At 57.0% G+C, this 20000-nt stretch overlaps 6 protein-coding genes across 6 annotated transcripts in view; 3 read left to right on the top strand and 3 right to left on the bottom strand.

The window, feature by feature from the left end:
* The window catches only part of PTSG_12227 (uncharacterized protein), a 7589-nt gene extending 6925 nt beyond the window's left edge, over positions 1 to 664 (bottom strand). Inside the window, exon 1 of the mRNA XM_004994197.1 lies at positions 244 to 664. The gene's annotated coding sequence lies outside the window, so the exon portion shown is untranslated. The remainder of the gene's footprint in view (positions 1 to 243) is intronic.
* A 116-nt stretch (positions 665 to 780) lies between these two features.
* Positions 781 to 4207, top strand: PTSG_04937 (uncharacterized protein; the record flags this gene model as incomplete). The annotated part of the gene is made up of 5 exons (XM_004994196.1): positions 781 to 2883; positions 3109 to 3183; positions 3413 to 3482; positions 3736 to 3839; positions 4094 to 4207. The coding sequence occupies 5 exons, from the start codon at positions 781 to 783 to the stop codon at positions 4205 to 4207; spliced, it is 2466 nt and encodes an 821-aa protein (XP_004994253.1).
* Positions 4208 to 4567: 360 nt separating this feature from the next.
* PTSG_04936 (uncharacterized protein) lies at positions 4568 to 6552 on the top strand. Its single transcript, XM_004994195.1, has one exon. The coding sequence runs from the start codon at positions 4769 to 4771 to the stop codon at positions 5966 to 5968; it is 1200 nt and encodes a 399-aa protein (XP_004994252.1). The 5' UTR covers positions 4568 to 4768; the 3' UTR covers positions 5969 to 6552.
* Positions 6553 to 6731: 179 nt separating this feature from the next.
* On the bottom strand, positions 6732 to 16226 carry PTSG_04935 (uncharacterized protein). The gene is made up of 12 exons (XM_004994194.1): positions 16208 to 16226; positions 15820 to 15989; positions 15435 to 15638; positions 15191 to 15259; positions 14221 to 14862; positions 13869 to 14024; positions 13355 to 13492; positions 12532 to 13115; positions 8886 to 12127; positions 8296 to 8462; positions 8035 to 8102; positions 6732 to 7717 (listed from the first exon to the last, which is right to left on the bottom strand). The coding sequence occupies exons 2-12, from the start codon at positions 15949 to 15951 to the stop codon at positions 6952 to 6954; spliced, it is 6168 nt and encodes a 2055-aa protein (XP_004994251.1). The 5' UTR covers positions 15952 to 15989; positions 16208 to 16226; the 3' UTR covers positions 6732 to 6951.
* A 125-nt stretch (positions 16227 to 16351) lies between these two features.
* PTSG_04934 (uncharacterized protein) lies at positions 16352 to 19458 on the bottom strand. Its single transcript, XM_004994193.1, has 5 exons — positions 18959 to 19458; positions 18566 to 18656; positions 18269 to 18405; positions 17848 to 18012; positions 16352 to 17593 (listed from the first exon to the last, which is right to left on the bottom strand). Exons 1-5 carry the CDS (start codon positions 19100 to 19102, stop codon positions 16748 to 16750), a joined length of 1383 nt encoding a protein of 460 aa, XP_004994250.1. The 5' UTR covers positions 19103 to 19458; the 3' UTR covers positions 16352 to 16747.
* A 449-nt stretch (positions 19459 to 19907) lies between these two features.
* PTSG_04933 (uncharacterized protein) overlaps positions 19908 to 20000 on the top strand; it is a gene marked incomplete at both ends in the record, with an annotated part of 5530 nt that continues 5437 nt past the window's right edge. Inside the window, one exon of the mRNA XM_004994192.1 lies at positions 19908 to 19947. Coding sequence (XP_004994249.1) covers positions 19908 to 19947 — 40 coding nt within the window. The remainder of the gene's footprint in view (positions 19948 to 20000) is intronic.

Raw genomic sequence — 20000 nt, 5'->3', positions numbered from 1 at the left:
ATGCGACGCTTGCTCTTTGCGTTGCTTGCTGGCCGAGCTCGCACAACAAGACGATGATTGCAGAAGAAGCAAGAGCAACAGAAGAAGAACAAGAAGAAGAAGAATAATAAGAAGAAGACGAGGGAAAGCAACGGAGACGCAAGGAAAAGTAGCGGTCTGCGCAAAGGAAAAACAACAACCATGCATGCACAACACCACCATTGCACACGGGGCTTCAGTCTCGCCTTCTTTCTTCCTTCCCACCTGATGCGATGCTCGCTCAGTTTGTGCTGGTTGTCAGGCAGGGTGGACAGCGGTCGAGGGCGCGAACGGGACAGGCAACGGTTGGGTACGCCACTCCGCAAATTGCACGCAAAATACACCCGACGCAAGGCCTGCTGCTGTTGCTGTTGCTGTTGTTGTTTGGTGGTGGTGGCAGTGGTGGCAGTGCACACCTCTCTGCAAGCGTCGGCGGCCGGTGCGCACGTGTGTGAAGCAGCAGCTCTGACAGCGTACGAGTGCCGGGTTTGTTTGTTTGCCAACGAGAGAGGAGGGGCCTCGCGCACAAGAACAGCAGTGGGTTTGGTGTGGTTGGTGATCGCCCCTGCTGTTTGCCCCCTTGTGCTTCGCTTGCCTCGCTCGCTTGCGTTAGTTGCCGTTGCCACGAACAACATAGGAGAAAAACTGACGGCTATTTTTGTTTGTTCTGCAACTGATTCAATGCTCATTTACACACCAGCCACAGCGAACGATACACAAGAACCCGACACAAGCAAGAAGAGGAAAGACAAGCGAAGCAGCATGGTGGGTGGCAGCGGCGGCGATCGGGGCGATGGTGGTGCTGCTGGGCAGGACCAAAGACCGTCACAACAGCAGCAGCGACAGCAGGAACAGCAGGAACAACAACGGGAACAGAAAGGGAGCAGAGGAATCTCCTTTAGCCTCGGTGGCGTCAAAAGTGGCAGCAACGGCAGCAACGGCAGCAGCAGTAGTGGCAGTAGCAGCAACCGCAGCAAGAAGCCCATCTCATTTGCACTCGGTGGTGGAAAGACGAAGCCATCGTCGTTGTCATCGTCATCCTCACGAAGGACGAGTAGAAAACACGGAAGCAGTCGTCGCGATGATAAGGACGACGACGACGATGGCGATGACTATGATGATGACGATGCTTCAGGCACTGCTGGGAGCGTGCAGTTCCTCTCATCCTTTGATGATGCGCGGCCGCTGGAAGAAGTGAGAAAGTCGCAGAAGGTGGACCTTGTCATCCCGCTGCAGAAGGTCAACGCGTGGCAGGACCCTACCGCAGCGGAGAAGGCAGCGGCAGAGGAAGCGGAGCGCGCAAAGCAGAACGAAAAGGAAAAGGAGAAGCACATGACGGCGGAGGAGAAGCTGCGTGCTGCCCTTGGCAAGCAGAAGCAGCAGGAGTCGGGCGCGGCACTGTCTGGGAGCACAGCCGATGCTGCTGCTGCTGTTGCTGCTGCTGCGAGCAAGAAGAAAACGTTGGAGCAGCGAGCCATCGAGGCCATCCTGTCGTCAAAGGAGGACGTCCAAAAGGAAGAGATTGACGCCATCCCGCTGCTCATGCGCAACCGGGCGCCGGGCACGGAGCAGGCGCAAACGGACGACGAGAAGTTCAAGATGGATGTGGCGCAGCGGCCAGACGAGTCCAAGCTCGACGACTACGACCGCGTGCCTGTGGACGCGTTTGGCGCAGCCATGCTGCGCGGTATGGGGTGGAAGGAAGGGGAGGCCATTGGCGGGACCTTCCAGGGCCTGATTGAGCCCATCGAGTATGTGCCGCGCATGAACCGGCTCGGCCTCGGCGCCACGCGCGATCTTGAGCTCAAACCAGACTACAAGCACATGGCCAAGAAGTACATCAAGCCGGGGGAGAAGCGCACCTCCGTGTCGCAGGTGTCGGCCAAGATTGGCGCAGACGGCCGGGCGCGCAACATCAAGCGGGCGTCCGAGCAGGTGTATGAGGAAGAAGTTGTGCGCATGCAGCGCGGCGCATACGTGTTCGTTGTCAGCGGTGCACACGAGGGCCACGCAGGAACCATCACGCGGCTGCATAACCTGCAAGTTGACGTGCGCCTGGCGCTGAGCGGGGCCGTGATAACGGTGGACGAGCGGCGTGTGCGGCCCGTTGCCTCCACAGACTACAAGGCCCGCGTGGCGCTGCTGCGATCGGGGGGCGTCGATGCCGTCCTCGCCAAGCAAGAGCAAGAGCGCAGGCACAGCCGTCGCGATGGTGATCGTGGTGATGGTGATCGTGATCGTGGTGATGGTGGCAGGGAGTCGAGGCAACTCGACCGGGGTCGTGGCAGTGGACACAGGGATGATGGCGACGACGATGGCGGTGATGATGCCGGCCGGTCGAGGAGGCGACGTGATGGTGGTGGCGGCGACATGGATGTGAGTGCGGATATGAGAAGAAGCGGGCGCGAGCAATCGCCTGAGGATGATGCGACACGAGGTGGTAGCAGGAAGAAGAAGAAGGAGAAGAAGAGCAAGAAGGGCAAGAAGGGCAAGAAACACAAGAAGAAAGAGAGGCGGGGTGGTGGCGACAGTGATGATGATGACGATGACTCTTCGTCGTCGTCCCATGATACCCGTGATGCTGATGACAGGAGACCAAGGGATGATACAGACGTTAGAGATCGTGGTGCAAGCAGCAGCAGCAGCAGCAGCAGCAGCCGAAGGAGAGCCGCAGGAGAAGGCGAGCGCGGTCGTGACGGTGGCGCGGATGATGCCAGTCGCAAAAGACGCCACAGAGCAGCAGCAGTTGTGCTTGGTGATGATGACGATGATGATTACCGTGGTGATGGCCGGCATCGTGGACACGGTAGTGCGCACATCTCCAAGCGCCCCAAGCGCTCAACCTCATCCAAGCGGCAGCCAGCGGTGCGTCGTTGTGTATGTGTGTGTGGAGGGGGGGGGGGTTGAAGAGCGGGAATAGTGTGAGTATGTGCGTTTGTGTGTGAACATGTGTGTTTGTGTGTGCTGACACACGTGTTTGTTTAACAAATACGTTGCGTGCGGAAGCTTTTGTGCTCGTGGGCGTTCCTCAATGCGTTTGACTCATCGACTTTGCTGGTTCATCACCAATGCTCGGCAACGTAACGACAGATATGGGTGTGTCCCGATATTCGTGTTCGCATCATCAGCGAAACGTTTGCACGCGGCAAGCACTACAACCGCAAGGTGTGTGCGTGTGTGTGTGTGTGTGTGTGCGTGTGTGTGCGTGTGTGTGCGTGCGTGTGTACTATTTTTTGTGCGAACACGCATGTGCCTGACGCTGGCACCAGCTCACATATCAACTCGTCTCATCAAATCGCATCACATCACATCGCATCACGTCACATCGCACAACATGGTATATACGCCTACCCATCCACGTCGTTGTCTTGCTTGTCACGCCATCTGTTTACAGGTGCGGGTGATGGATGTCATGTCTGTGGATGAGATCACGTGCATCACCGACGAAGGCTCCATGCTTGAAGGTAAATGCACCTGCGCGTTCTCTCCCCCGTATGTGTGGTTTTATGCGCACTTGGATGTTTGTGTTTATTGTATATGGATGAGGTGCCGTGTTTCGCTGCCGCCAGCGCCCCTTGTGCAGTGCACATACGCATCCACATTGAGATACCCATTTGCATTTGATGGTCAAACTCACACGCCGATGCACATATGCATACATGCACACATACATGCACACACGCACACATGCACACGCGACTCTTCGACACCATCCAGGCCTGCGACAGCGCGACTTGGAGACAATTGTGCCCAAGCAGCCAAATGCGCGCGTGCTCTGCGTTCGCGGTAACCACCGCGGCGAAGTCGGCAGAATGTTGGAGGTGTGTTATGCATGTGCACGTGTCTTTGCGTGCGTTCATGTCGTGTTGCTGTTTAAGTTGTTGTATAAGTTGTTTAAGTTGTTTAAGTTGTTGTTGTTGTTGTTGTTTATTCGTGTTATGTGACAAATTCCGAGTGGTTGTCGTGGCCTTCTTTGAGACGCATCTCGCACCTCATGCAACCCCACTTCCTCCACCATGCGCCGACTGACTCACTCACACACACCTGCACGTTCATGCGTGGATGATGTTTACAGCGCATTCGCAAGAAGGAGCAAGTTGTCGTGCAGTTTGAGGACGAGGACAACGAGACATGCGTCGTGTCCTTTGATGATGTGTCTGAATACCTGGGCCAAGATAGCGGCTTCTAGGCGTGTTTGCTCGTTCGCTTGTTGCTCGCTCGTTTGCACGTAGTGTGTATGACAAATACAGGACTGAGACTGTGCATAAGTGTGCGTGTGTGCGAGTGTGTGTGCATGTGTGCGCGCGTGTGCGAGTGTGTGTGCATGTGTGCGCGCGTGTGCGAGTATGCGTGTGCGTGCGTGTCTTGAGCACGTCAACCACCATAGCTCGAGACACACACACACACACACACACACACACACACACACACACACACACACACACACACACACACACACACACACACACACACACACACACACACACACACACACACACACATGACCACACAAGTGGTTTTTGATGCAATTGCACGAAATAGACAGGAGGAACAACTGTTGTGCTGTTCGTGCACACACACAACAAGACTCGCTGTGCAGCACGCACCTTCTTCCTCTCCCTTCCCACACCCCACACAAGTTGTCACACACAACTACAGCAGCACAGGCACCACACAACAACGCCTGCTGTGCAGCACGCACTCCCTTCCCTCCACCTCACACCCACCACCATCTCAAAGCGACGGCAGCATGCGGGTGCTTGTGATTGCGCCTGTGTCGAGTGAGGCCATGCACGTTGGCGGCGGCGTGGCCATCACGTACAAGGTACTGACAGAGAAGCTCAAGGCCCGCGGCCACGAGGTGGAGGTCCTCTCCTCGTGGAACGGGTCCTTGGAACATGCGTTCTTCCGCCCCCACCCGGGCTTCCGGATGATCAAGGTCAGCCTCAAGAACATGGACATCATCCGCGAGGCCATCAAGCGCTCCGACGTCGTGGTGTGCCCAGACAGCGCGCTAGTCGCCTGCATCGGCCTCGAGTGCTGGCGCCTGGGCGTGCCAAGCATATGGGTCATCCACACCAACTTCATGGCCATTGGCAAGCACGTGCTCAACGCGTTTCTCTTCCAGTTTTACGACGCCGCCAGCACCTTCTTCCTGCGCAGCTACGGATCAGCCTTCACCCACATCCTCACCACCAGCCACGACTACATGTGCATGCTCCGCAAGCGCGGCTTCCGCATCTCCGGCTACATTGACCAAGGCTTCAAGGCCGACGTCTTCAAGGAGCACGATGAGCCAGCCGCCGTCGCTGCCGTGCGGGAGCGCCTCATCAAGGGCCACCCCGCCGACACAAAGGTGATGCTGTTCGCAGGCCGCTTCGCGCCAGAGAAGCGCATCAGCCTCCTCTTCGACTGCATCCCCGACGGCTTTGTGCTTGCGCTTGTCGGCGATGGCAGCCTGCGCGAGGAGTTTATGCAGCGGCAGGCCCAGGACAACCGCATCGTGGTCGTGGCGGAGATGCTGAGCCAGCACGACCTGCGCCTCTACTACAAGGCCGCAGACGTCACCGTCTCCGCGTCCGACTTTGAAACATATGGCATGACCGTGCACGAGTCCCTCCTGTGCCACACGCCGGTTGTCGTGCAAGACGGCAACGGCTTCCGCAGTCAGGTCCGTCACGGCGTCAACGGGTTCCTCGTCAACTACGAGCACGCCGCATCGGCCAAGCGTGCCATTGCGCAGGCTGTCAACTACACCTTTGACGCGCGCCCCTTCCGCGCCGCGGACTGCGTGGACATGGTTGAGTTTGTGGAGACATCGGCCAAGAAGCACGTAACCCCCGCAAGCAAAAACATGGGCTGGGTCATCTCCTTCCTGCAGTACTTGTACATGATTCCAACTCGCATCAGCCAAATCATCTTCAGAGACGACAACGTAACAGACTGGTGACATGTCATGTCACACAACACGGACGGGCTGTAATGTGTTTGTGTGCGTGTGTGCGTGTGCGTGCGTGTGTGCGTGCGTGTGTGCGTGTGCGTGTGTGTGTGTGTGTATGTGCGTTTGTTTGTTTGTTTGTTTGTTTGTTTGTTTGTTTGTTTATTCATGTGTGCGTGTGTGTCATAATGCGAGCGACTGCATGTGCATGACAGTCTTGTTATCATCTGCGCGCGCGCGTGTGTGTGTACCTTCTCTTCCGTGTGTCGTCGGTGTTTGTGCACAGCGTCGTCCTCTCATATGCGCGTGTATGTGTGCCCACACTTGTTTGGTTTGCGACGCATACCATTTCTTTTGCGTTTGAATGACTTGCTCGTGTGTCTGTTAACTGTAGTGAAGCCACTGACGATGGGTGTGTCAGTGTGGCGGTTGTAGCACCAGCCCATGTACCTGTGTGTGTTTGCATTTGTGGCTTGGTCTGTGCACCACACACGTCATTTCACAACGTGTCGTGTGATGGAACAAGACCCTTCGTGTGTTTGCAACCGTATCCATGCATGGTGCCGTGGCCTGCCTGCCTGCCTGCCTGCCTGCCTGCCTGCCTGCCTGTTGGCCTGTTGGCCTGTTGGCCTGCTTGCTTACTGCTTCATTGACGAATGTGCTGCCTCCCACTTTCCTCTTGCCCTTTCCTGCTTCCCCCCCCCCACCTGAACTTTGTCTTGTACACAGCGAGTGATGCGAATTGGCCAAACTACCGAGCAACCGTGCTCATGCGTCGTGTTCATGTGCGCTTGTCATCATCGTTTGTAGACGTGTTTCATCAGCTCAAATACTTTACATACATACGCTTAGCGCCAGAAATACCACCACAAACACCAGTCCAGAAAGCAAACCAAAACCAACAAGTACACGGGCAGACACACGAGCACACACCAGCAGCATGCACGCGCAATACCAAACCGCACACACACACACACATTCAACTCACATCACTTCTACAACTGCTGCTGCTGCTGTTGCTGCTGCTGTTGCGGCGGGTGTGGGCTGGCGGCGCGCAGCAGGGCATCGAGCGCATCCTGGTTTGCCGAAACCCACGCAAGGTCGTTCTGCTGCTGCTGTGCTGCACTTGACGCCGTTGCTTTCGGTGCTGGCTGTGCTGCGGACGTGTTGGCACTACCTGTCAGGGACAACGCTGGCGGTGGTGGCGTCATGCTGCCCATCATCAAGGGCACAGGGGAGATGGCCCGCTGCTTTGCACATGCGCCACCATAGCCGTTGAGACTGGTGTTGTTGCTGCTGCTGCTGTCGCCAGGCATCATGTCACAGGGCGGCGTGTTCATGCGCAGGAATACACCAGGGCCCACCTGCTGCACCGTCACACCACCGCCAGTCGCCGTGGCAGCTGTGTTGCTGTTGCCGTTGTTGCTGCTGCGGTGGTGCCGCGGGCTTGGGTGCGGCGAGCACCCGTCGCGCGAAATCTCGTCAATGAGCACCTGCGTCATGGGCGACGGCTTGCTGCCACTGCCGGGCTCACCAGCGCCTCTCGTTCTGCCGCCACTGCCGCCCGCCTGGCTGCTGTTGGTGCTATTGCTGCTTGCACCAGCGGTGGTTGTGGTGGTGCCGGTTGCTGTAGCAGCGCCACTGTTGCGGTTAGGGGTGCGAAACAACCGTTCTTCTTCCTCTTCCTCGCACGCGGGGCACTTGTACTCGTGAAGCCGCTCAGCTTCCTCGTTTGTCAGCGCAAGACATCCGCAGTGGTACCTGGTGGAGTGAGTGAGTGAGTGAGTGAGTGAGTGAGTGAGTGTGTGTAAGCGAGTGAGTGTGCGTGTGTAAGTGAGCGATAGTGCGAGTGAGTGAGTGAGTGTGTGAGTGTGTATGAGTGAGTGTAAGTGAGCGAGAGTGTGAGTGAATGAGTGAGTGCGTGAGTGTGTATGAGTGAGTGTGCGGGTGAGCGATAGTGCGAGTGAGTGAGTGAGTGAGTGTGTGAGTGTGTATGAGTGAGTGTGCGGGTGCACAGCTGAAGGCAAGGTACAAGTATGAGCAATCAATGGCGCGACAGAGCGGGTCAGGATACGCACCAGGTTTCGCACGAGTCACACATGATCATGGGTCGGTCATCGTGCGGCTGCTGGCAGAAGCAGAAGCGCTACACAACACAACAAGCAACCACAACGTGAGGACAGCAGTGGTGCAGAATGGACGGGTCACGCACTTGTCGACGCAAGTAAACACACGCACGCACATGCACATTCCCGCAAGCACACACGCACGCACATGCACACACACGCACGCACATGCACATACACACACACGCATTAAGCACAACATGATTTACCCACTTCATCTTCGTCGTCATCATCGTCGCCATCGTCGCCATCGTCGTTGGCACTACTGGTTTGCTTGGCCTTCTTTGCGTCGGGCTCAGCGCCATCTTCATCGTGTTCTTGTTGCTGCTCCTCTGGTTCTTGCAGGCCAACTCGCACGCACAGCGCATCAACAATGTCGCCTGGGAGAAAAGCCATAAACATGAACCATGACAACGCTGTGAGAGGATACCAGTGGTACAAAGTAACAAATGCGCGCAGTTTCAACAAATCTGTACACCGTTACCCGTTCCCTCTGCCAATGCAACCACGTCAATAACGTACGCAGCCCATTTCCAACATCAAACACCAGCCCATCCAAACCGACAACTCCCACTCCCCAAAAACAGACAGACAGACAGACAGACAGACAGACAGACAGACAGACAGACAGACAGACAGACAGACAGACAGACAGACAGACAGACAGACAGACAGACACACCCACATACACCCACACATACACACCCACACCCACACCCACACACCCACACACCCACACACCCACACACACACACACACACACACACACACACACACACACACACACACACACACACACACACCTGTGTCAATCTCCATGAGGTCGCCGATGATGGCGAGACGAACGGCGTCGTGCACGCAGTCCGCAACAGTTCCGCGCGGACACCGCCACAGCCGCGCAACCTGTCGCAGCCAGGTCGCATACTTGTCCTTCAAACGAAGTATGTCATTGAGCTCGGGCGTGCTCAGCTTGGTGGCCTTGCCGGTCTCCGCCAGCGACAGCAGCGCTTCCACGCTCGGGCGACGGCCGTACGCACAGCGCGGACAGATGTACCGCGACGGGCGCACAGGTGGCTTGTAGTTGACGCAGCGGTGGTGGTACCAATCGAGGCAGCACGCACACTGCACCATGCTGCCACCATCGTCCTCCTCGCACAGGCAGAACGTTGCGTCCGGGTCGTTCTCAGCCGCGTCGTTCTTGTTCCGGATCGCCTGCATCCCGCTCACATCAGGAACACGAAGCCCGTGCGACAACACCTTGCGCAGCGTGTACATCGGCAATAACTGCTGCTGCTGCTGTTGCTGCTGCTGTTGTTGTTGTTGTTGCTGCTGCTGCTGCTGCTGTTGCTGCCGCCTGTCACGTCGCCGCCGGCTTCCGCTCTGCCTTCGCGCTGACAGTGGCCGTTTCGACTGCTGCGATCGCCCCCGCGTTTGCAGGAACGCGCGCTCCACACTCTGCATCCACCGCCGCGTCGGCTCAAGAAGACTCTCAATCGTGCGCACCTCACGCCGCACATCAAGCGGCAGCCGCTGCCCGACGTCAATCAACCGAAGCACGTCCTTGTATTGGGCGCCCGGGCGAATGCACGCGCGCGTGATCGTCTCCGCTGTCATCTCCTCTTCCTCCTCAAATGCATCGTCGCCCTGGTCGTTGTCACCTTCGTCATCGTTGTTGTTGTTGTTGTTGTTGTTGTTGTTGTTGTTGTTGTTGTTGTTGTTGTTGTTGTTGTTGTTGTTGTTGTTGACAGCAGATGCTGTGACGGCTGGCTTTTCGTCTTGTCCATCTCCTTGCTGCTGGTGCTTGTTGGTGCTGTTGCTATCGTTGCTGCTGAGTCCTTCGCTGGCTGGTTGCCCTTCTTGCTTCCTCTGCCCGCTCTGTTTGTTGTTCGTGTCACGGCCCTCTTCTTTGCCTTTGCTGTTCTCGTCACCCTTGTTGCCCTTGGCCTTGCTCGCGGGCTTTGCCACCACCATCAGCAGCCGCTGTGCCTGGTCGAGCCAGCCCTCATATTCCTCCACCAGCTGCTGCACGTGCTGCGCCTGTGGGCAGTCCAGCGGCGGCTGCTTCGACGCCACCGACTGCAGCTCGTTAATCGAGGGCTTGCCCTTCATCATAATCTCGGCATGCTGCTCCCACGCCTCTGTTTCCGCAATGAGCTCCACCAGCTGCTCTTTGAGTGACGCCACCGCCTCCATGTTCACGCACGCCCTGTATGCGTCCGGGATTGCGTCAGCACATGCCGCACGATTCAAACACTCACGCGCTTCATCAAGCGTTCGCACCTCTCCTTCTTCTTCCTCTTCGCTCGCACCATGCTCCTCCTTATCCGCGTCTCCAGCAGCATCGGCATCAGAGGCGTTGCTACTACTGCCGCCGCCGCTGCTGCTGTTTGCGACGGCGACAATGGCGCGGCACTCGGCCATCCACTGCCACGTGCGCATGAGCGACTCCAGCGCAGTCGCAATCGACGTTGGCCGCACAGGCAGAGTCGACAGCTTCTCCTCAAACTCATCAAACACCTTCGGGCCACCAGCACCGCTGTCGGTGCCAATGCCGCTGCTTGCAGTGTTCCTCGCTGGCTGGACTTTCTTGCGGACTTCTTTTTCTTGTTGCTGCTGGTGCTGCTGTTGCTGTTGCTGGTGATTGTGAAGGAGAGCGTGGAGTTGGCGGCACACGGCTTCGCTGTCATCTGCATATTTCTGCAGCTGCGACGCGGCGCGGAACGAAAACGCACGCGCATACCTCTCTGCAAACCGTGCCAGCTCGCACAAGCTCAGCGGCTGCTGTGGGCGGCTCACCCGTTGCGCGTGCTTGGTGGTGCAGTACGTGGCGCGGGTGAGCAGGTCGCCGCACTCGGCCTTGAGCGCGCGCGTCCGCTTGATCTTGCGTCGGAGCGCATGCAGGACGGGGTCCAGCTCATATGCGGATGGTGACGCCTCGACAAACGCCTCTGCTTGTGCAAGCGTCGTGCTGCATGATGCAATCAACCGGGGCCACACCGCTGCCGCATCATCGTCATCGCGCGTCGTGTCCATCCGCGATGGTGGGGCGCTGCTGTCCACATCCCACCCATCATCCTTATCATCATCATCATCATCCTTATCATCATCATCATCATCATCACCCTGGGCTTTGCTGTTGTCTTGGTCCTTTGTGTCAAACGCAATGTCGTCATGCGCGTGCTCCTGCTGGGACTGCGAGCCTGCCACCGCCACGTCCGTGACACGGCGCAGGTTGTCTTCTTCCTTCTCCTTCTTCACGTGTTGCAGATCACCGCTTCCCGCCGTGTTCTTTGCTGCTGCTGCGTCTGTGGTCGACGCTTTTGGCGGCCGTCCGCGCCGGTAGGATCGATTAGGGACGTTCACGTTCAGCGGAAGCATGTTGGCAAGTGGATGCTCTTCGCACACGGAATCGCCTTCAACAACGTGCATGTGCCCAGCACTGGGTACGCACAAGTAATCACGTCGCACCCCTTGCTGCTGCTGTTGCTGCTGTTGGTGTTGGTGTTGGTGTTGGTGTTGCTGTGCTGCTTCCAATTCAGACCACTCGCTGTCGCTAAAGTGCCGTCTGCACTCCGCCAGCCACGTGTCAAATCGCGCCACGGCCTCTTGCAGCTTCTGTCTGAGCACTTCCAGCGTGGGCACTGCACACAACGTCTCCACACGCACGTCATCAGCGCCGCACTCGCATGCGAGCGGCAGGTGGTCCGCGCACGTGAGCGCGCGCGCACACTTGCATCGCACAAACGTCAGCGAAACAGTGGTGTTGCACACGCGGCACACGCGGTCATCGTCCGGAATGGACGCGATGGACGGATCCTCCGGCGCACACTTGATCGCATCATGAAACGTGGACTGCACGCGGGCGAGAGTGGCCCGCTCGTCCGCAATCAGCAGCTCCAATTCAGCCAGCACACGCGCGGCGTCGCGAGCATCGACGTGTTTGCCGTCGTCGTGCAATGCGGCCATTGTCTTGGCGACGGTGACCAGGAGCTCGGGAAAGGCGAACACGGGCCGCCGCTTGATGCTGCGGTAGTGCTGGTGGCACCTGGTGTGTGTGTGTGTGCGTGTGTGCGTGTGTGCGTGTGTGCGTGCGTGCGTGCGTGCGTGTGTGTGTGTGTGTGTGTGTGTGTGTGTGTGTGTGTGTGTGTGTGTGTGTGTGTGTGTGTGTGTGTGTGTGTGTGTGTGTGTGTGTGTGTGTGGGAGAAGGAATGTGTGAAAACATCATCAAAGTTGACATGAGAGCAATGGTTGCTTCCACAGTCGCAAGAGCAGCATCAAGGAAAAGAAGAGGAGCAACATATTGCGCACACCATACCACACAACACAACACCTCAATACAGATGAATGACGCGTGCTGAGAAGCAGGCCGCCAGGACAGAGCAGGTACTGCACTCTAGAACCCACAGCCGCAGCAAACCCAACAACCAAACATCAGCAGCAAAACCGCACCTCCTGCCCATACTGAGCCAGGCCGTGTTTGCAAAGTTGACGGCTTCCGCGACGTTGAAGCCCTGGTTGAAGCCGCCGTGAAAGGCCTTTGGAAACGTCACCACAAACTCGCCCGCGTGCTGGTGGATGCGGCACACACGAACGCCGCGCTTGGTCAGCTCCTGCGGCGGAATGAGCGTCACCAGGTGCTCAAGCAGATCCGGGCTGTTCTCAAACAGCGCGCCGGCATAGTCCTTGGCCGCGCTGACAAACGCATCGTGGTCGTCGGCGGGGACACCGTACCACGTCTTGACCGCGCCCTTGTGGTTGTAGTTGATGGATGCCGTGTGCAGGTCTTCCGTGTGCCAGCAGAAGCTGGTGAAGAGCATGCCTGCGTACACCCACGGCACGCTCACGCCAGAGACGTTGGCGTTGAGCAGCTGCGGCAGGCTGCGGCGGTTGAGGGGAAGGTTCACGAGGTTCCACGGGTGGTGCAGGTAGGACTTGTAGGAGCGCTCGTCCACGTCACGCTTCTGGAACCGGTTGTGCTTTGACGGAAATCCGCTGCCAATCTCAAGCACAGGTAAGTCGGCGCCATATTCCACCTGTGGTGATGATGACACGGGGGAATGAAGGCACGGTCAGTGATGCGCAATGGGCTCATGAGTGCAATGATGAGCGTAACCATGGACTTTCTGACGCACTGTGCAAACAACAGCAACAGTTGACACATGTACAAATTCAGCGACACAGACACAAACACAGAGACACAGACATACACACACGCACAGACACAGAGACACACAGACACAAACACACACACACACACGCACGCGCTTCGTACCCATGCGAGCTTCTCATCCACTTGCTGCTTTGCTGTAACAATGTCCCAAAACGCAGCCTCCTTGCCCTGGAGTGTGCGCTCATATCGAACCGCACCCATCACCTTGTTCTCGTACTCATCGGCGTGCTTCGTAAAGTCCTGATGAGACAGGGGTATACACATGTGATGATGATGATGATGATGATGATAATGATGATGATGATGATGATGATGATGATGATGATGATGATGATGATGATGATGATGATGATGATCATGATCATGATGATGATGATGATGATGATGAGGATGATGAGGATGAGGATGATGAAGATGATGATGATGATGATGATGATGATGATGATGATGATGATGTGTGTGTTTTTAAGTTGGCAGGGGAGGCACCATATTGTCAGTGAGAGAGAGAGAGAGAGTGTGTGTGTGTGTGTGTGCGTGTGCGTGTGTGTGTCGCACAAGAGCAAGCAACGTCCCGATGCGACACCGTCCTTTGCCACCTGACGGGCGCCTGCCTGACCTTGAGGGCGTATGTGGTGTGGCTCTGGTAGAAGCCATAGTTGTCGAGGAGCTCTGGCTCAATGGATTTGTACTCGGTGCGCAGACAGGACGGGCATCGCCAGTCGCCGCTCGGCACTTTTGACAGCGGCGGGTTCAGGCAGAACGTGTGGTAGCCCTGGTGGTGCCGGCGTGGCGTGATGTGCAATCGTATGTGGTGAGGTGGGGACGCGGGAGCGGGCTGGTGAGGCGAGTGACGACGGCGCAAACGGGTCAAGCAACGCAGTGGTAGACTGCAGTGCAGTCAGCAGCAAGAACACAGTAACACAGCAACACAGCAACACGCACACACACACACACACAGAGCACCGTACCTTGTCGCACTTGTCGCAGAGGAGCAAGAGCTCAGCGTAGTCGCCGTGTTTGCATTCCTCGCACATGTCATCGCCGAGCGAGTGGTCCTCCGTGCCCAGCGGGGGGCGGTGCCCGCCGTGACTAAGCGCAATCTCCGCACCAGAGCCAGGCGCCGTTGATGCACTTCGACTGATCGCCCTGCTCGCGCGGCGGCTCGCGCCCGCGCTTACACTTGCTGGGTTGGTGTTGCTGGTGTTGGTAACAGCATTAGCCTCCTGCTGCGTGTTGGCAGGCTCGAGTGTGGTGGACGACTGCTGCGAGGCCACCACGCCTTGGTCTTGCTGCTGCTGCCGCTGCTTGTCATTGTTGCTTGTGTGGGCGCCAGGTGGCTCCTGCTTTACGACGGGCTCAATTTTCGCACGCTTTGGCTGTTGGTCGCCCGCGTGCACGGCGGATGACGATGGCGATGACGAAGGCGGCTTGTCGCCACGCGCATGTGCGTCGTTGTCGATGCTGGTGTTGTGGCTGTTATCGCTGGCTGTGCCGTCTGATGCCTGCGATGCTTCCGTCTCGCAGGTGGCCATGAACCGGTCAAACGGGAGCAGGCTGGTGGCATACAGTCGCTTCAGCAGGTTGCAGTGCTTGGGCTCAGCGAACCCAATCTGCTCGTGCGCCGAGATGAAGAGAAGACAGACAGGGAGAGAGAGAGAGACGCATGATGTGAGTGTGTAGGTGAGTGAGTGTGTGTGTGTGTGAGTGTGTGTGAGTGAGTGTGTGAGTGTGTGAGTGAGTGAGTGTGAGTGAGTGGAAGTTTGTGTGTGAGTGAGTGTGTGAGTGAGTGAGTGAGTGAGTGAGTGAGTGAGTGAGTGAGGGAGTGAGTGAGTGTTTGCACACAAATTAAAAGGCGGCCTAATGGTCACGCAGGATACGCTGTTCTTTGTGACAATGAATCGCATGAGCATAACCCCAATACATGTAGGGGTGAAGTACCTTGTCAGCAACCTCACGCCACTTTCTGTCGGCACACACTTTGTCAAAGCCGCCAAATCCAGCGACCGCCTGTGCGGCATCGACACCAGCATTCGTTGTGAATGAACAAAGCAAAAAAGGCAAGCGCCAGCATATCATGAGATGAGGCAAAGAAAGCCTAAAGCACAGCAACAGCACAGAGCGCGGCGCAGAGTTGCGTGGCACAACGTTTATGCTTTGCCGTGGCACACCTGCTCACACTTACGTGATGGAGCGCAAACTGGTCGACGGAGCAGCCTTTGATGCGCCTGTAACATTGCCACCGGATGCCTTGCAGGTCCCAGTAGTGTTCGAGCTGGCCGATGAACGTGACTTTGAGACGGTGCAGGCCTTCGACGTCGCGCAGGTCCTGGTACCGTGGCTGAAACCGGCAGCGCGTGTCATCGAGGCAGAACGGCGGCGCCCATCCCTGTGCGCGCACAGATGGAGAAGAGGGAGAAGAAGAAGAGGGAAGAAGTAGCAAGGGAGTGAGCAGCCGGAAGCGGCAAGCGAAGGAAGTGTGAGTGGGAGCGCGTGGGAGGAGGCGGAATAGGCGACGCGGTAGGCAAGAGGCGGGAGACGAGCCATGTTCTTGGCTCTGAGGAACTTACAGCAGGCGGTTTGATCTTCACAATGCCATACTGCCTTGCTTCAGGCTCGATGTGGGAGATGTACACGAGCGGGTCGCGCCACTCGTCTGCTGTTGGCGTGTATGTCTTGGCTTCCTTCAGCTCTGACGCCATTGCGTCCGACAACAAAGGGATGCGACACGCTTGCTTGTCTGCGTCCGCGTGTGTGTGTGTGTGTGTGTGTTTGTGTGTGTTGTGTGTGTGTGTGTGTGTGTGTGTGTGTGTGTGTGTGTGTGTGTGTGTGTGTGTGTGTGTGTGTGTGTGTGTGTGTGTGTGTGTGTGTGTGTGTGTGTGTGTGTGTGTGTGTGTGTGTGAAGTATGTGGGAGGTTGAAGAAGTGAGCGAGACGCAAGCGAGAGCGAGACACAAACCGCTGCTGCTTTGGCGGAGGGTTACCGAAAATTAATGACATCTTCCGCCAAATATCACCGATACGTTGGGCTGGCTGCTTCTGCTCCCCCCTCCCCCACACGCACACACACAACAGGCAGGGAGCCAGTGTCACCTTTCTCCTTTTCTCCTTTTCTCTGTATTGGTCATTGTACATGGTGCAAGGAAGAGGTCGAAGAGAAGGAAGAAACTGAAGAGGAGGGGAAAGAAGAAGGGAAAGGGACAGGAAGCCATTAGGCCAGGGTTTTCGGCAAGACGCGCTCCACAGAGCCAAAGGTAAGAAGAAGAAGAAGAAGAGAAGACGCAGAAGAAGACGCAGCTTGGACTCGGTCGGAGGCTGACAAGGAGACTGAGACGCTGAGCAATAGCCAGCCATCCAGCCTGCCAGCCTGCCACAGCAAGCCACTCGTTTACAGCAGGCAACGAACAAGCACACGCATGCACAGACACGACGACACAAACAACACAAAGCACGCATACACAGCACACACACGCACACACAAAGCACACACACACACTCGTTATGTGGTAGACACGTTCGCGTGTGCGTCATCAACATAGACGTCAGCGCTGTCCCAGTTATCCCAATCACCACCACGATCGCCGCCGCTGCCACTGTGTGTGGTTGACGGCATCATCACGCCGTCATGTGCGGACGGCTCGTTGAACTCAAGCCACAGCACAGTATGCTGGTGCCCACGCGCCCGCATCTGCGCAGCACGTGCACCCACACCACCCATATGCCGATGCAGCTCAGCCTCAGCAGCAGCCTCCTCAGCATCACACCCGTGTCCATGACCCTCGCCACGCCCGCCATCCTCGGTTTGCTCGTGCGACAGTGGTGAAGGGTGGCGCTGCCACAGGCCAGCGTCGCCGGACACGGTTGTCGTGAAGTGCTGTGACTCGGCATCCCACGCCCGCTGTACCGGCTGGCCGTCGAGTGCGGCCTCAAACGTCTGCCGCCACGTCCCTGCTGCCGCCGCATCGTCATCGTGGTAGAAGAGATCGTCAAACACCACGGCGTCAACATCTGCAGCGTCGCCACCACGCATGCGGCTGTTCTTGTCTCCGGTGCCGCGCGGTGCGAATGTGCCCAGTGCCAGCACCCGCGCGCCGCGGCGACGCTGCCGCCGCACAAACGCCATCACCAGCACCACGAAGATGGTGGCTGCACACACCAGGCCCGCCACCAGCAGCGACGTCTGCACGGCGCTACCTGCGCTATTGCTGGCATTGCGGTCGGTGGGCTCTGCTGTGGATCCTTCGGGACTGCCGGTGGGCTGCGTGCTGTCTTCTTGCTGGCTCAGATCCACGGCGTCGCTGTCCACGTTGACATAGGTCTTGAACGTAAAGTCATACCCGGGTGCCTGAATTGGGAGTTGGGGGAGAGAACATACGCGTTGGTGTGTGTGTGTGTGTGTGTGTGTGTGTGTGTGCGTGTGTGTGCGTGTGTGTGCGTGTGCGAGTGAGTGTTGATGCGCAGTGCACGTTGCTGAAGCAGGGAACTAAAGACGCAAACACGCACAAACATGGAACAAACATGCCACGTGTAGACTCAGCCGTACACACACGCACATGCACACGCACACGCACACACACACACACACACACAAAAGCTCACCGCAAAGTGGTTGCTGCCGGCAGTGTAGAGGTCGGCGACGGCCAGGCCAACGCGGAAGGATATACGGCGGTGGCGGTGTGGAGGGGAAAGGAAGAAAGAGTAGCGCTCTCCAGCTACGACAGGAACAGCGGAGCTCAGCACAAATGACTGCCACACAACGCAGTCCTGCCCATAGTGGACATCACGGTTCATGGGCCATGGAAAGTGTTCGGTTGGGGTGGAGAAGTGCTAGTGAGAGTGCGAACTTGCGAAAATAAACAACGAATGAACCCGGGGGGATGAACAGCGTCACAGCCGCAGCAACCCCGCGAAGAGCAAGGTCAAGCACCTCCTCCTTTCACCAGAAGTGCACGCCATTTGCAGAGTTGCCATCGACTGACAAATCTCTCTGTGTGCTGAATGTATGGGTAGTTAGTTGTACCTTGCTGGTGCACCGGCATTCCGAGCCCACGACGCGTTGGCTGGTCAATTGGGAGTGCTGGGAGAAGAACGGCGCCTGGAAGCGACCGCTTCCCTCATACAGCACAAGATCGCCATCATACGTGTTGCATGTGTCCCCTGCAAAATACAAGAATGAACACCACGGGAGGTTTGAGTGAGCAAGGGGTGGAGGCGAGGCAGGTGGGGCGTGAGCGGGTGAGTGTAAGTAATTAAGTACGCGTGCGCACACATACCACACAAACGAACGCGCACGCACGCACGCACACATGCTGCGTACCGGGTTTTGCTTGGCCAAGGAGGACATCAAGGCGAGTGAGGTTTCCAGTGAGACCAGCAGTGAAACTCTGCCACACTCCGCTCGATGGGATCTGCACAGCGACAATGTCACCAAGTGAGAGACGAGTGAGTGCAGATGCAGTGCGTGACATGTGAGCTTGTGAGATTGAGGGATTCGTGTGTGAAAAATGATCAAGCGGCTCAACCCTCACATCGAAAACACACACTCACTACTCAGACGCAAAGGGAAACAGACACAGACAGACAGGCAGACACAGACAGACAGACGGGCACACACACACACACACACACACACCACACACACACACACACACACACCACACACACACAGACAGACAGATATGACGTGTGGGGCAAAATGGATGGAACGCACGTGGAAGGTGGTCACACGGCCAGTCTGAGATTGATCGAGGCGCTCAAAGGTGGTTGCTTCAGCGGGTTGCTGGTCCACGCTTGTGGAACCACTGCTGACACTCACAAGTGCCAACAAGATGATGCCAAGCACAGCCACCACCATGGTTTGCGCCGCCGTTCCACGCCACGCAGTGGTCTTGAGCTGAGGAGAGGAAGAGGAGAAGAGCAACGAGAACAAGTGGAGAGAAGCAAGCAAGTCCTTGGGGCAAAAGAAAAAAAAAAAGGGGGCAGAAAGAAAAGCACGAAAGCAAGAGCGCTGGGTGGCTCTTTGTTGTCTTGTTGTCTCTCTCTCTCTCTCTCTTGTTGTCTCGCGCGCGTGGTGGGAAGGAAGGGAGGGACTTGTCTTTTCCTTCTCCTGGGAGTGGGTTGGCCCTGGCCGCACCCTTGTTGGTTGGTTGGTGGTGTTGGGTGGGTGGAGGTTGTTTTGGGTGGTGGCGTGCTTGGAATGGTCTCTCTCTCTCTCTCCAGCCACAAAAACAAAGCCACAACACAAAAATTTTTTGCGTGCAGGCAAACCAAACCCCTGACCAACAAAATAAAACGGCCCGGGTAAGATTCAATGTCAATCTAACACCCTGTCGGAAAATTCACTAAAGACTTTGTGCAAATCTTGGACAACAGCACAACGCACACAAACAAACTGGTGGGCAAGGACGAAGAAGAAGGGTTTCTGAGGAGGACGACGACGCTGCTTTGAGTCGCTCGCTTGGCTGGCTGTTGTCGCTGATGAGGCCCGGCAGGAGCGGGCAAAGCATTCGTAGTCTTGAGCAAGGGCGACTTACCACCACCACCACAACACCGCACAAAACACAAGGGATACAAGGCCAGGCAGGGCTGGCTGGCTATAAACAACACACTACACAAGACACGCAAATTAAAAGGAATCAGCTCCGCTGCGGCCGGTCGAGATGCCAACACGCATCCCTTTTCAAGTGGTGTACTGCTCAGGTGCGTGTGCGTGAGTGTGTATGCGTGTGTGTGAGTGTGCGTGAGTGTGCGTG

The sequence above is a fragment of the Salpingoeca rosetta genome (assembly GCF_000188695.1).
Source record: "Salpingoeca rosetta unplaced genomic scaffold supercont1.11, whole genome shotgun sequence".
Lineage (NCBI taxonomy): Eukaryota > Choanoflagellata > Craspedida > Salpingoecidae > Salpingoeca > Salpingoeca rosetta.
The sequence above is the reverse complement of the archived record's forward strand: the minus strand, read 5'-3'. Positions and strand labels throughout refer to the sequence as shown.